The sequence below is a fragment of the Piliocolobus tephrosceles genome, chromosome 1 (assembly GCF_002776525.5).
Source record: "Piliocolobus tephrosceles isolate RC106 chromosome 1, ASM277652v3, whole genome shotgun sequence".
Lineage (NCBI taxonomy): Eukaryota > Metazoa > Chordata > Mammalia > Primates > Cercopithecidae > Piliocolobus > Piliocolobus tephrosceles.
Window position 1 is genome coordinate 26592442 of NC_045434.1, and position 16604 is coordinate 26609045.

Sequence of the window (16604 nt, forward strand, 5' to 3'; positions counted from 1 at the left end):
GACACCAGGGACCAGTTTCATGGAACACAAATTTTTTCACGGACCAGGGGAGGGGGGATTATTTCAGGATGAGACTGTTCTACCTTAAATCATCAGGCATTAGTTAGATTGTCATAAGAAGTGCACAACCTAGATCCCTTGCATACACAGTTCACAACAGGGTTCCTGCTCCTATAAGAATCTAACGCTGCTGCTGATCTGACAAGAGGCAGAACTCAGATGGTAATGCTTGCGTGCCCACTGCTCACCTCCTGCTGTGCAATCCAGTTCCTAGGACCGGTACCAATCTGCAGCCTAGGAGTTGGGGACACCTGACTTAACATAATGTCCTCTAGGTCCTAAGATGTTATTGCAAATGATGGGATTTCATTCTTTTTATGGCTAAACAGTATTCCATCATATATATACACCACATTTTCCTTATCCATTCATTCACCAATGGACACTCAGGTTGATTTCACATTTTGGCTATTGTGAATAATACTGCAATAAATATAAGAGGGCAAATATATTTTTATATTGATTCCCTTTATTTTGGATACACACCCAGTAGTGGAATTGCTGAATCATTGGGTAGTTCTGCTTTTAGTTTTTTGAGGAACCTCCAGACAGTTTTCTGTAGTGGCTATACTAATTTACATTCCCGCCAACAGTATATGAGGATTCCCCTTTCTCCACATCATCACCAGCATCCAGGAGGATGGCGTGAACCCGGGAGGATGGCGTGAACCCGGGAGGATTGCCTGAACCCGGGAGGCGGAGCTTGCAGTGAGCCGAGATAGCGCCACTGCACTCCAGCCTGGGTGACAGAGCGAGACTCCTTCTCAAAAAAAAAAAAAAAAACAAAGCGGCCGGGCGCGGTGGCTCAAGCCTGTAATCCCAGCACTTTGGGAGGCCGAGACGGGCGGATCACGAGGTCAGGAGATCAAGACCATCCTGGCTAACACGGTGAAACCCCGTCTCTACTAAAAAATACAAAAAACTAGCCAGGCGAGGTGGCCGGCGCCGGTAGTCCCAGCTACTCGGGAGGCTGAGGCAGGAGAATAGCGTAAAACCCGGGAGGCGGAGCTTGCAGTGAGCTGAGATCCGGCCACTGCACTCCAGCCTGGACCACACAGTGAGACTCCGTCTCAGGGAAAAAAAAAAAAAAAAAAGTAGAAACCATTCTTAGCTAATCTGGGCGTAAGTTTGCTCACCTCTGTCACAGATCATCAATGAATATAAAACATATTTACAAAGTATTTTAATTTTGTTTATTCTGTTTTCTTTTTTCTTTTTTTTTTTTTTTTTTTTTTTGAGACAGAGTCTCGCTCTGTCGCCCGGGCTGGAGTGCAGTGGCCGGATCTCAGCTCACTGCAAGCTCCGCCTCCCGGGTTTACGCCATTCTCCTGCCTCAGCCTCCGGAGTAGCTGGGACTACAGGAGCCCGCCACCTCGCCCGGCTAGTTTTTTTAGTATTTTTTTGGAAAGACGGGGTTTCACCGTGTTAGCCAGGATAGTCTCGATCTCCTGACCTCGTGATCCACCCGTCTCGGCCTCCCAAAGTGCTGGGATTACAGGCTTGAGCCACCGCACCCGCCCTATTCTGTTTTCTTACATTTTACCTTTTTACTTCTTATTTACTCCCCTTGAAAATGTTTATGCTGGGCGCTGTGGCTTTCCCCTGAAATCCCAGCACTTTGGGAAGCTGAGGCGGGTGGATCACTTGAGCCCAGGGATTCAAGACCAGCTTGGGCAACATGGCAAAACCTCCTCTCTACAAAAAAATACAAAAATTAGCTGGGCATGGCAGCGCCCACCTGCGGTCCCAGCTACTCAGGAGACTGAGGTTGGAGGATCGCTTGAGCTGGAGAGGTCCAGGCTGTAATGAGCCAGGATCAAGTCACTGCACTCCAGCGTTGGCAACAGAGCTAGACCCTATCTAAATAAATAAAATAAAAATAAAACGTTTAAACATCTTTTAAACTTTTATCACAACTTGCTGGGTATGGATACCCCAACTTTTAGAAATCCCTACAATGGATATTCCTGCTTCCTGACCTGGTTTCTTTGTCCTACTTTCTAAGCAGACAGTAGACACAGATGAAATGACAAGCATGAAACAATTTTGTGTCTGAACAAGGGAGGTTAAATCTGTGTAATATCTTCTCTAGATGGTCCTGGAACAGCTCTATCAGATCCTGACTTTCCAATCCCCACCCATGCAGCATATTTTGAAAATTTTAACATGAGTAACAGGAGATCCACAGTCCAAAATTCCTCCAACATTGAATAATTTTATCGTTTAATTACAGCAAAAAGAAACTGCTAGAAGGGTGGTTTTCCTTACAAACCATGAATTTCTGAAAGAAATTTCATGATATTAAAGCTCTAAGGTCTACCCTATACAATCACTGAGGAAGCCCTGTAATGCAGTCATATTGGGAGGAGAGTGATAAAATATTTCATTTGGAAGATAACCCTCAAGATATTACCAGGTGGTGCCATTTTCACAAATAAACAGTGAGTACTGAACACTCCAAACACCTTCTTGGAAGACTATGGGCCAGTATAAGAATCCATACCCTGCATTGGTACAGTTTTTGTATCAGATGCCTCAAAGTTCTATTAAACTACTTCCAGGCAGGGTCACAGGAAAATCATCTCAGTGGGTTGGTTTCTCCAATTACCCTTTTTTTTTTTTTTTTGAGACAGAGTCTCGCTATGTCACCCAGGCTGGAGTGCAGTGGCACAATCTTGGCTCACTGCAACCTCTGCCTCCTGGGTTCAACTGATTCTCCTGCCTCAGCCTCCCAAGCAGGTGGGACTATAGGCGCCCACCACCATGCCCAGCTAATTGTTTTGTATTTTTAGTAGAGATGGGATTTCACTATGTTGGCCAAGCTTGTCTTCAACGCCTGAGCTTGTGATCTGCCCGCCTCAGCTTCCCAAAAAGCTGGGATTACAGGTGTGAGCCACCCTGCCCAGCCTCCAGTGTCTTTTATTTTCTTGTAATAATCTCAAATTTTGCCAACTCTGGGAATAGCTCCAAAAAGGTTTATTTATTTATTGTTAGGAAGAAAGTTGTTACCTTCCCTTGAGTTAATTTAATAAAAACTAATTAAGAAAATATTGAAGAAAAAATTTCTCTAAGTAGCAATTACAAACTAACAAATACAGCAAAGATCCTGATAAACCAAAAATTGTGTTAGCAGGTTGGTTAAATCAGTTAAGTTTACTGGGAATAATTTTTTACAAGTGTTTTTTTGTTTTGTTTTTCAGACTGAGTGTAGCTCTTGTTACCCAGGCTAGAGTGCAATGGCGTGATCTCAGCTCACTGCACCCTTCGTGTCCCGGGTTCAAAGGATTCTTCTGCCTCAGCCTCTCAAATAGCTGGGATTACAGGCATCCACCACCATGCCTGGCTAATTTTCGTGTTTTTAGTAGAGATGATGTCTCACCATGTTGGCAAGGCTGGTCTCAAACTCCTGACCTCAGGTGATCCACCTACCTCGGCCTCCCAAAGTGCTGGGCTTACAGGCGTGAACCACCATGCCTGGCCTACAAGTGTGTTTTGAGCTACGGCTTCTGTATAAAATTATGTAGCCTCCCTCATATTTTTATTTTAAGAATCATTTCAAGTAATTTTCAAATAAATTTCAAATAATTTTCAAACCAAATCTTTCATGTTCTCTTCTGCTTATTGTTTTACTCTACCCTGCCTAGAACATTTCTTGATCCAAAGTGAGTTCGTGTTTGTATAATAAAGGCGAGGAAGAAATGACTCACTGCATGTTTCTGAACAAGGCACTTAGCAAGAATCTTACTTGTCACTCTCCTTTGGTACATTCAATATTAAGCATAAATGATGCATATAGATTCACAGGAAAGGCTAGCAGTTCAAAACCAAATAGAACATTTTTTGATTCAAGCCTCTGCTGCTCTAAAGAATAGCAACAAGACATACTTGCTAAGGGTAACTAGGATATTTTTCAATCAAAATCAGTTGAACAAATAAATGGCTCTTGCCCTAGTAGAGAAAGATGACTATTTTTGAATGACAGTGTCTTGAGAGCACTTTCCCCAAAGTTATTGAATACCTGTTACATCCCATTCACTGTCCTAGGTCATGGTCTCTGAAAGAGGATTCTGAGTAAGGAACTTTACTGTTAAATAGGAATAGTATTATATAATTTATCAATGTTGATATTTATCTACACCCAAACAGGGATCTTAAGTATGAGATTCTATCCCTAAATATAAATGATTCCCATTTATCAGGAATCAGTTATGATTCAGTTATCCAGAGAATTCATGCAAGCCTCAGAGGCTTAACTTGTTATTGCTGTTCTGCCTCTGATTTGCTATTTCACTTTGAGAACTACACAAAGTTAACTGACTCAGCATTACAGCCCAAATCCACCTGCAGGCTTTTAGATGGGACAAAGCCATAATTCATGCTGTTAAATATGTTAAGTAAACATAATAAAATGACCAAGATGCCTAAACTAGAGAACAAGGACCTTCAGGGAAAAATATTATTCCTTTTTCTCTGAAGATGTAAATCTAAGACAAAATGCAGATACTTTTTTTTTTTTTTTTGGTAAATGTCCACTATCTGAAGGTTAGAGCATAAACTAACAATAAAACGCAGAAAGAGAAAGGAATAAAGAATTCCATTGTGTAGAGCTTGCATTTGAGGTACTGATAAAACTTTTAGGTGGAAATGTGCAATAGATAAGTGAAAATATAGATCTGGAGCTCAAACTAGAGATTTTGGCAGATAATTAGTTTAGAATAGCAGGTTGGATGTTAAAGGAAAAAGGAAAGAGGAGAGAGTGAAGTCTGAAAGGTGTGGTGGGGGCAAGTAGCTGGCCATTCCATCTGGTGGGTCCATCATATCTGAGGCATGGATGATACTTCAGAAGTTCTTCTGAGTGGACAGTGCCCAGGAGCCACATAAGAGCACTGCATTCTGATTATGAAGGGCAAAAAATAATTTCTTAAAAAATCAACCGTGGGCCAGGTGCGATGGCTCACTCCTGTAATCCCAGCACTTTGGGAGGCTGAGGCAAGCGGATCACGAAGTCAAGAGATCGAGACCATCCTGGCCAATATGGTGAAACCCCATCTCTACTAAAAATACAAAAATTAGCTGAGTGTGGTGGCACGTGCCTGTAATCCCAGCTACTTGGGATGCTGAGGCAGGAGAATCGCTTGAATCCAGGAGGCAGAGGTTGCAGTGAGCCAAGATCGAACCACTGCACTTTAGCCTGGGAGACACAGCGAGACTCCATCTCAAAAAAAAAAAAAAAAAATCAGTATGAGAAAGAGGAGAACAGCTTTCCCCAACTAGAATGCAAGCTCTTTTGGACATAGCCATCATCTCTCCCATTTCTTGTTATGCCCACACAATGTGCATTCTTAAATACGCTGACCAACCCTCCCACAACAGCCCGAATCCACTATAGAGAAGAGCATAATGACTCCAACAATACTACATAGAGCACTTATATAGCATCTATATACCACTCCTAGATAGTCCAATGTGATTCCTGGCATAAAGACACTCAAGAATCATTTTTATAAGCTTTTATAAACTTACCACAAAGCCCTAATTAAACACTTGGATTCCAGCAAACTACAGCCATCAAACTTGGGCTTAGAATTTATCATTGTTTATAGGCTTACATATATGAGTCATCATCATCAGTTAGCAAATTATACTGTTAATTATAGCTGATGAATTCAAGATAAAATGAGATGGTCAGATAGAACTAAGTAGTTCTCATATTATTTTGTGGCCAGAGCTTATACCTGCATTTCATCTTGGTGTACTATGATTGTCGTTTTTCACTTGTAACAGTGGAGAAAGTGTATATTGTTATCCAGTAACATCTGCCACAGAAAACACTATGTATCTGCTTGAAATAATCGTTAAAACTACCAAAGGTATGACCAACAACCCAAACTCTAGAGAAAGTGAGGCAAGCTAAATATATTGTCTTAGTATGTCAGATACCTAGGACATCAAATTCCTAAAATCTAACACATCAAATGCCATACATTTCTCAAGTACTATGACCTAGTTTTTTAAGATTACGAGAAACATTCTGAGAATCTAAAGTTATCACTTTATTCCAATTTCAAATTTCCCAAATTCATATATGAGGTTTTCAAAGCCACAGAATGGCTTACCAAGAGACAAAGATGAAGCTATGTGCAAAGACTCAGACATGGCTTAAAAGGGTATCTATGGATATTAAGGGGGAATAAGTCTTCCCTCTCAAGCTTCGCAATTCCTTCAGCATAGAAGTCCTCCAAAATGGAGAGTGGACTTTGTGTTTTTTTCCTTTAAAAACTCGATCTAGGTTATTCAATTTTCTTGGTACATGTACCATAAGGGGTAACACCATTTTTTAAAAATCTTATAAAGAAAAAAAAACTAAGAAAGATAAATCTCTAGTACCTCGCTGATAACAGTTTAAGTTATTATAAAAAACAATATGCACAATCTTATTAGATAAAAATAACAGCAGGCATGTTAGACATGAACTGTAAGAACAAGAAAGCGAAGTAAGGCATTTTGTCTTTTGTAAAATCACAATAAAAAATTCTTCATACCTAGATGATGTAAAAAAGAGTCAAAAATGTGGTTCTACCAAAAAGCAAAATTACCTAGCAATAAAACAGCCAGCTATACTTTTTACCACAATGCATTACTAGGAAATGCATCTCGAGATAACTGTTACACATCTTTTTCTTTAGGAATCATCTTATAACAATTTCATGCTTGATCAAAAACACAACATCAAATAAATAACTGTTGTGACCAGTGGAAGACCAAAATTCCATTACTAATACAATCCTTTATAACCATGTTAAAAAGTAGAAACAATTTAGAGTCCTTTGAAGTAGAAATCAATGTTCCATACCTGTTGATATTACTAAGGGACTCAAGGTAATAGAGATTTTAATTCTAACAAAATCAAGATACCAAGTTCAACCTGAAAATAGCATGCCTACCAGAATAAATACTGGAGAATTAATTTACTAATACAACTACATTTTCCTTTTCAGAAGATGATATATCTGAATGGCTAAATTTCCGAAGTGCTAGCTATCCAAAGAAGCATCAACTAATGCCTTCATTTTCCCCAATTCAAAAAGACAATTGGGGTTATTTTATTGACTTATATTCCACAGTAAAATCATTTTTTTCTAATAAGAGGCCAGGGTCACCTGAGTGTGACACACAGCATGCTAATGCACTGGCACCCTCTGCCTGGAGCAGCAATTATAAGGCATGAACTATAAGGATCTTTTCCCTAAGGAGGAAGCTGAAGCCTACAGAATGTTGTCAATACTTAACAGAATTTTGCTAGACAAGATTAACTCCTTATATCGCTCCTTATATCTTATATGAGCTATATAAAAATGTCTCCCTAACTTTCTCACCAGAAAAATAAAATATGATAAAAGCCATCGTGGCGTGAACCCGGGAGGCGGAGCTTACGGTGAGCTGAGATGGCGCCACTGCACTCCAGCCTGGGAGACAGCGCGAGACTCTGTCTCAAAAAAAAAAAGCCATCATACTGAGTTTGATGATGTTTTTTGGCTACAGTATGGTCCCTGACCATGTCATGCAAATGCAAGATAGGCCCACAAAGTAACAGCAATGTTTTGAAAGGACATAAATAATAAAATACTGTTCCTTATGATCTTACCTCTTTTGACCTTTACTAATTTCATATTTTTTTAAAAGAAAACAAGATAGTAAAAAGTACTAACTATTAAGTCGTCACCTATTATGGTACCTTGGCAGCTTTATTAACCTTGTCTTCATTTTCTCTCTTATACACAAAAACTGAAGCAAATTTGCCATCTTGCAGTACAGCGGGATAAACAGCAAGTCCAGAGGGTAAGATAAACGGTGGTTCTTTCAGTGTATAGCTCTTTAAAGCACTGTTCTCTGATCCCATCCCTTATGCAGTGAGGCAGTACTGCCACTCTTCCTCAAAGCCAAGCGGATCTAAAAGAAAATAGAAAACAATTTCAAACATTAAATCCCTATCTGCAACATCAACAAGAGATATCCAGACATAGCCACCCCAAACTACTAGTTTCTTCGATCCTCGTAACTAGGACATTTGACAGTAAAAATGGTAAATGCTCAGCAAGTTACCAGCGATGGTTGTTAATTAACAACTAACAACTCTAGAGAAAATGCACATTACTAAGTAGTCACATGTAGTTACTGTCCCTCCCCAAACCCTACCACATACAAACTTTCAGAGTGGAAAGGCAATCAAAAATAGAATAAAGTAATTCATACTTCCTAACTCACTTGTATATCCTAAGGAAAATGTTGTAAAACTATTATTCAATAACAATAAAACTTCTGTATGTCTAAAATAACTTAAAATTATAAAGGAAAACAATACAAATTGGAGAATACTTATAACAATGATGAAAATCACTGTTTTAATGTTAATATGTTGAAAAACATTGTTAATATGAAAAACATATTAACAAATGAAGAGCTGATATAAACCAAGTAAAACACTAAAACACCAGTACAACAATGGGAAGGAAAACAGCTCATTGAAGAAACACAGATGACAATAAACATAAGAACAAGTACGATCACACTACTCTTCAAGGCTATCCCAAGTAAAAAGGGGACACCACAAAACTCAATCATCTCAAATAATCTCAAACGCTAAAAAAAAAAAAAAACCCACACATACACAGAATTCAAATGCAACTATGACAAAATACTTCAGTGCTTGCCTAGCGAAGGGGCACGGTTAGAGGGACCAAGGGGGACGACACGATTATCATGATGTATGAGGAAATTTGGGGAAGATGGATATATTCATTATTTTGATTATAATGATGGCAATGGGTGATTATAAATGTCAAAACATAGAACTGTACACTTTTTTCATTTATTCTATATCAATTACACCTCAAAGTTGTTTTAAAAAGAAATATATGCATACATACACACAGACTTGAAAAATATATGTTGAAGTATTAACAGAGGTTTGCGGTGGAAGGTCAGACTATAGGTAATTTTATACACACACACTTGCCTGCATCTTCCAAATCTTCTACAATATAAACATATCTTTCTTGACAACAGGGATACAAACTCACAGGGTGACAACAGGTAACGTGCAGCACCCCAGCAATACTGGCAGCTTGGCACAGGGACCTACTGTGCGTGCTTGGGACCTACTGTGAGAGGCTTTCATTCTGAAGAGAGTGGCTATCACAGAGTTCCAACCAGGACTGCAGTTTCAGAACTGTCAGATCATGCCACTTAGCATGAGGAACCAACAGCCTGAATAGTTTTGTGGAAATCTCCATATTTTTCAATGTTGGATCAAATGTTTTCTAAACCTATATAGGCTAAACAACGTATGTCTGAAAAATCTGTGGCAGTCAGTTTTCAGTGGTGGTTTTACCATAATATAAAAAATAGAAAATAGAATTCTTACTAACTCTGGCAATGTAGAAAGCAAACTGCTACAAATATAGCCAATAATTCTATGTAGGCCTTTAAAAATTTGTTTAAAAATCTGTATTCTTTGGACAAATATAAACTCAACAATCATTACACACTGACCCTCTACTTGGAATTTTTCCCCACTTCGGTGAAGTTCCATACAACACCTTCTACACCGACTATGTAATGCTGCTCAAAACACATGCCTAGAACAAAATTTAAAATGCCTACTGATCCACAACCATAGTTATATAAGAAACACATGTATAAAGACTAAAGCTATCTAAAATTGAAGCTTTTCAAAATCTAAAACTGTTTCTGAGAGTAAGAACTAAATCTGCTTTGTAACAAATTCACTGAATTCCTACCTACCTACCTGGCAATGTATCTTTCTTAAAAATGACAGAGAAGCAAAAAACAGGACTAAAAAAATGCCAAGTATGGCAACTATGGTAACATTCACCTTTCTACTGGGACAACAAATAAAAACTTTATGTGGGACCATGGGTAAAAGCAACGATGTTAATCCCTCGATTCGGGAGATGGAGTCTGGCCAGATGGTCACAACCGCCTGCTGAGTAGGGAGGTTCATGCTTAGCACTTGATCTTGCCACCTCTTCTTGGGCACAGTTAATGTTGTCAGGTACCTAGCCTGGGCCAAAGGGCGGTCAATTCACAAATCAGTCGTCAGTCTCATGGCCTGAATGAAGAGGTAAACTGGCCAGATCATTGTCTCCTCCAAGAATTTGAACTAAGAACAATTTTTGCCTATTAGAAGCACAGCTGAAGGTAGAAGGATGCTATGAGGTAGAGTTGGAGCTATGGCAAACCAAAGCCACATGAAGTCAGAAATTTGTCAAGCACGGAGGAAGTCCGTTGGTAGGAAAATTTAAAAAAGCAAACACTGGGGCAGTAGCTTAGTCATACTTAGGGGGCACATTGCTACTATCCATCTCAAGGTTACCAGAAGCCCAGCCTCAAATCCAGTTCCACCCAGATACCCTAACATCCCATTGACACACTTATAACCAGCCCCCTTTCCCTCAGGTAGCTTGAATGGGTCTATGTTCTTTGAAACTAATTGCCATTTCATAGGCAGAAAACTCTACTTGGTCTCCAACTCCTGCCTGAAAAGCCAGCCAGACTGGAAGAATGAGTTACAGAAGTGTTACTTTGAAAGTATCTGAAGCTAGTCTGACCTCCTTCTCTCTCTTAGCCACAAAACACAGCTTTCCAAAATCAACACACAATAAGAGAAAAGCAGAGAATAAGGGCCTGTATGTAAATGAATATCTTCTTGGCAGGAAATCATGCTGTTTAGTGTTAATGTTAGTCCTCCCAGAAGATAAGACTGCCACCAGGATTCAGGGTCAGCGCTCTGGCTAGATGAATGGCAGTCACCAGAGGCAGAAGGGGGGACATTTAATTTACTTAGCTATTTCTAAATACCGAAATACTTCCTTGTGGGAATATTGACCTTGCAATAGCTATTAACCTTAGATTTTATATGAATTCCACTATAAAGTAATTAACAAAGTTATAAAAGCGTTAGGAAGTAGTTAAAATTCATTTTTTTAGTGTATTTTAGGTCTAAGACTTTAAAAGATATCACTTAAAAATTTAAAAGAGACGACTCAATTTCTTGAGAGAACTGGAAAGGATGCCGTTTTCTTGTTTTGAAAGCATGTTAACTTTGACAGAAATTCACTGATACCATCACTGTAATACTACTGAGAGTGGTAGGATTATATTCTATGTCCCCAGTGCAAACTTTATTGGGGGAAAATTAAAAAGGTGTGATCATTGCAATTTGAGAATGTTTTGAAGCACTAATTCTTCACACTAATACATCTAAAGAGGCACCAATACTGTTATATGAACATTTTTTTTTTAATAGAGATAGGGACTCCTTCTGTTGCTGCTAGCCTGGAGTGCATTGGCGCTATCCTACCTCACGGTAACCTGGAACTCCTGGTCTCAAGCTACCCGCCCTCCTCAGTTTCCCCAGTTGCTGAGATTACACCATGCCCGCCAGTGCTTTAAAAATGATATTTCAGCTAAAATTGATTTATTGGAATGTAAGAAAAACACTTGGCCTTCCAAAATGCTTTCCTGTTGTTTTGAGGAGGGGGAAAACACAAAATCTTGCTCATCAGCTTTGAAATTAAAAAGTCACAAGAAGGTAGAAAAGGATATCCTAGCATCACAGAATAGGTATTTTGTAGCACTTAGCATCTCCATTCAATAAAAAAAACACTGAATTGATAGTCTCTGACTTGAATATGCATCAGTCTTCCCTTTAATAATCTCCCTCCACTCTTTTGCCTACTTGGGCAGCACATGAAATTTCTGGACCGCTTGTAGATTACGAAAACCCTTGTCTAGGTCAAAGGGCAACTCATACACTCAACAAAGAAACCCGTGTGCTCTAGGGAAATGTTTCTATCAAATATTTTCTTTTCCCAGCAATTAATGGAGACTATCTTGGTCCTAGCTCCCTGAGCTTGAAAGTTCCGAAGATAATGGCTTGCACTGTGAGTATTAAGGACGCACTGTACTGGCTGATATTCTGGTATCCAGCGGTAACATTACTCCGGCCCTTCGCTTTCGTCTGTTTCAGGTATATATCCCCTCTGCGGCACTCAGTCCAGCATTGCTAGTTGACAAGCAATACACAATTATGTCTTCATGGACCAAAATAATCATGATTTCAGCTCAAGATATTACATTTTATAAGGACACGGGTCCTTAAAACAGCAGTAACAGTGACCCCCAAAATTCGAGATCCGACTCCGAGAATTTCACATGGATTACTGAATATGCCCTTCCGAAAAATGTTTCATCTTTATTCTAAACAGAAAGCACTACGCCAAGACAGGAGCCAGCTGGGCCTTGGGGGACCGGGCACTGGTCTTGGATCAAAATCAGGCCGCCTTCCCGAGGGCGGGCGCGCCCCCAGGAGTCCCCCGGGTTCGGGCACTACCGCCCCGGGACAGTGACCCGCCCAGCCGAGCACCCTCGCCCTGCTCGCCGCGACCCCGCGGGGTCACTGAGGGGCCGGGGCTCCACTCTTGCTTCGCTGGCCCCTCACCTTCCGCACCTCCCCGCGAGGACCGACTCCGCGGCTGCCTTGGAGAGCTCTGACCGCGGACGCCTCACCCGGCGGGGGTCGCCCGCGAAGCGCAGATTACAGGGCGACCCACAATCAGCAAGGGGAGGCTGCTCCGAAGCGGAGAGCACAGCTCAACCGGCAGCCGGCGCCGCGCCGTGCTGGCTCCCGCGCGGGACCCAGAGCGCAGACCCGCGAGCGGGGCGCGTGCCCGCCGCCTCCTCCCCGCCCGGCCCCTTCCCCCACAGCGCAGTCCTGCAAGGACTGGGGGCGCAGCGCAGGGTTCCCTGTTACCTGCGGGAGGGCGGCGGGGGAGGAGGCCGAGGGTCTTGGCTCTGGTCCCCTGTTGGCCCCCCTGTTGACACCAACCACCCCTGCCTGCCTGTAAGGCTGTGGCCACTACACCCACAATCTTCTGGGGGCCGGGTTTCTCCCACACCATAGAGACGGGTCCGGAAACGGGACAGAAGGCCCGCCTTCCTCCCTCCGACACCACCGCTGAGGCCAACGAACCAGGAACCGAGGTAGAGCGGCCGCACAGGTGAGTCTCAGGCCGCTGCCATCTTGAGTGTGGGCGCCGTGACGACACCGCTTTTCACTCACTGCTCTAGTGATCTAGTTAGTCCACCAAGATGTCCCCTTTCTAGATGTTTTTGTCGAATGCTCAAGTTTGTCTTGACCTGATTTTTAAGCTTTTAACAGCACAGTTTTACTTTCATTTCCGCCCAAATCCAAAATGGCTGCTGGCCACTTGTAACAAATAGTAGAGGTGCAGGGCGGAGAAAAGGAGTACGGGAATTAGCGAAGACTTTCAGCAGAGTGACGTCACTCAACCTGTAGCTTTGATTGGCTAGGCTGCGAGGACGGAGTCGTGCGGAGCTGCTGAAGCTGGCGGAGGTCCTGGTGATCTCGTTTAATCTTTGAGAGGGAGGGTCCTGAATCACACTTCATTACCAAAAAGTAATATTTGAAAATGTTAATATTAATGCAGTAGTCTCCCCCCCTCATGCTTTCTGCAGTGTCAGTTACCTGTGGTCAAACCTTGGTTCAGAAATGTTAAATGGAAAACTCCAGAAATAAACAGTTCTTAAGTTTCAAACCGCCTGCGTTCTGAGTAGCCCGATTAAATCTCGGGCCATCCACTGTGTCCCACCCTGGACGCGAATCATCTCTTTGTAGCCCCGCTGTGTACCGTATCCACCCATTACCCACTCAGTAGCTGCTTTGGTTAACAGATGCACCTGTAGTACAGCAGCGATAATGAGAGAGAACACCAGCTTATGTTCAGGTAACCCTTATTTTACTTAATAATGGCCGCAAAGCACAGGAATTGTGGTGCTGACAGTTTGGATATGCCAAGGAGAAGCCATAAAGTGCTTCTTTAAATGAAAAGGTGGAAGAAAAAGAATCATATGCTGAGGTTGCCAAAATCTATGATAAGAACAAATTATCCATTAAATTGTGAAGAAGGAAAAAGATTCGTGCTAGTTAACTAAGCACCTGTCATGCACTGTGGCTATAACTTTTGTAGTTTGAAGTGCAACAGCAAAAGACGGAAAAGGCATTACATTTGTGGGTGGGAGACATGAATAGAAAACGTGTTTCAACTGACCGCAGTGTGTTTTGCCAGAAAGTGTTGAGCCTATGGGAAGACTTCAGAAAGGGATCCCCTGAAATTAGGCACACCAAGCCATTTACTGCAAGTAAAGGACAGCTACACAGATTGAGGAATAGGTTTGGACTGAAAAACATAAAAGTAACTGGAGAGGCCACATCTGCTGATGGAGAAGCTCCCACGTGTCTGGCAGAGTTGAAGAAATTGATTAAGGAGAAAGGCTTCCAGGAGATTGATGGAGAAGTTAGGAAAACCATTCAGGTAGCAATGAAACTGCCTTTGCAAAATTATGACTAAGACAGTGAAAGAGGTCCAATTTAACCAACTCCATCTTGTCCTTAACCTCCATGCTGTCCTTGTTTATTCCTGGGCATAGGCTGAACTAACTATGGGAGGAAATTAGTTTATAATTTACAGTTTGAAACAAAGACAAAACCCTTTCTCAAAACAAACCTCCTTCTTGCCTGGGGTCTAGACTGCCAACATTAGCCACAAGATTAGATATTATGGTTTGGGAGTCATGCAGCTGGAGGCCGCAAAATTCTGACCCTCCCTAAACTGCTCCTGAGATCCGTTCTTGAGATGTTTTGCAGATGCTGTACTTGATGGATCCACTGGCACTACCCAGATGATAAACTGGCTCATCTAATCTTGTGACCCCCACCCAGGAACTGACTCAGTTCAAGAAGACAGTGAAGCCCCATAATCTCATCTCCAACCCGACCAATCAGCACTCTCTGACTTACTGCCCTTCCCCACCCACCAAATTGTCTTTAAAAACTCTGACTGCTGGAGGAGACTGATTTGAGTAATAATAAAACTGGCCCCCACACAGCCGGCTCTGTGTGAATTCTTTCTCTGTTGCAATTCTCCTGTCCTGATAAATTGGCTCTATTTAGGCAGCGAGCAAGGCGAACCTACCAGGAGGTTACAGCAAGACAAGTTGGTGAAGTAGGATTTGTCAATATGCTTGATGAAGAGGTGGGAGAACATATCAAAGGCCTCGCTATCCATTCTGAGGACAGGTTTCACCCTGGACAGTTTCTAGTTCTCTGCCTCCTCCCACTTCCTCTATGTGGTCAGTCCAGACATCTGCCTTGTATGACCACCTCTGGTGACCACCTCCCTATCGAACCATCAGGTACAAGCTACTTGCTTCATCCAGTTGCCCCTATACCCCACATATACTTTGCAGATATGCCTCAGTAACCACCTCTTAGTCACAGTGGGATGTCAGGGAACTTTGAAGCCAGCCAATTAGAATTCTTCAAGAGAAACCTGGTTGGGTAACACCCAGGACCACAGTGAAGGCTTTGGCCCACAAGTCCCTCTCTCTGTCTCGTCCCCCTCCCACTGGTTGAGCATGTGTGTCTCCCTTCCCATCGGTCCTATGAGGCATGCTGTCCTCTTCTTATGGATCTGTAAGTAATAAAACTGCTTCTGTTATTTCATATGTTTTGTTCGCCTCCTCTGTGTCTCACCTGACTATGCACCCAAACCTGACTTGTTTCCTGGTTAGGGCTGTCCTAGAGAGTGGCTGTCTTGGTTGGAATAAACCAGACATGGGGCAGACAAGAGCCACAAATGTGCCTGCTAATATAAACAAGCTTTCTGTGAGAGGGACCCCCGGTGATGGGTCAGACACCTAGGATTTATTCCATCTGCCTAGATAAAGAAGTATTCCATGGAAGCCATGCTGTAAATATCCAAGCCCCATCAAGGAAGTGCTAACATTTATAACCACTCCCAGAGAGAGACCTCAAGACTGAATTAGAAAAGAAATACAACCCATATACTCTAGGTTTACTAGCTCCAACATCCTTTCCCACTCTTCGCCCCCTTCTTCCTTGTTCACCTTCAATAAAGGAGTTAAGAAATCAAAAAGATCACTTTCTGAGCCTACTTTGCCACTAGGGTGGTCACAAGTTTCGGCCAGTGAGACGCAGCAGAAGTTGGGAGGAGGATAGACAGTGGATTAGGAAAAGTTTTTCCTCCCTGATAAAGGAAATGGCTGTGGATGTAACAGCAGCAGCCATCCAAGCACCAGGAGACAGCAGGAGAACATGCTGAGGATGTAGATTTGAAAGACAGAAGAGGGTTTCTCTTGCCTTTCACACTATCCCTCGAGAGTTCATAACTATGTTTTTCTTCCTTTTACAGGAGAAGTAGAGATGAGTCTCTTCAACCAGTACATGAAATCTTCTGCAGTCAATACAGCTACTTGCTGGCCCACCCTTTTCCCAGTGCCCTCACCTCTGAGTCTTTGCTGGCCTTCCCACCCTGTTCCTTCCTCCCTAATCTTATGTCCAGATGTGCTGAGCTCCAGGGTATCCTCTATAATCATTCATCAACCTAGAGGACTCTATTTCCTTTCATTTCCCCAAAGTG

At 42.1% G+C, this 16604-nt stretch overlaps 1 protein-coding gene across 7 annotated transcripts in view; it reads right to left on the minus strand.

The window, feature by feature from the left end:
* The window catches only part of SCYL3 (SCY1 like pseudokinase 3), a 43364-nt gene extending 29990 nt beyond the window's left edge, over positions 1 to 13374 (minus strand). The window contains exons 1-2 of one of the 7 annotated variants that reach the window (XM_023207133.2): positions 12896 to 13104; positions 7796 to 8010 (exon numbers count right to left, since the gene is read on the minus strand). In XM_023207133.2, the coding sequence (XP_023062901.1) occupies positions 7796 to 7960 (165 nt within the window). In that variant the 5' untranslated portion in view covers positions 7961 to 8010; positions 12896 to 13104. Of the gene's footprint in view, positions 1 to 7769; positions 8011 to 12583; positions 12867 to 12895 lie in introns of those variants that run through there. The other 6 variants (XM_023207137.2, XM_023207136.2, XM_023207135.2 and 3 more) reach the window with 6 other exon arrangements.
* Positions 13375 to 16604: the final 3230 nt, after the last annotated feature.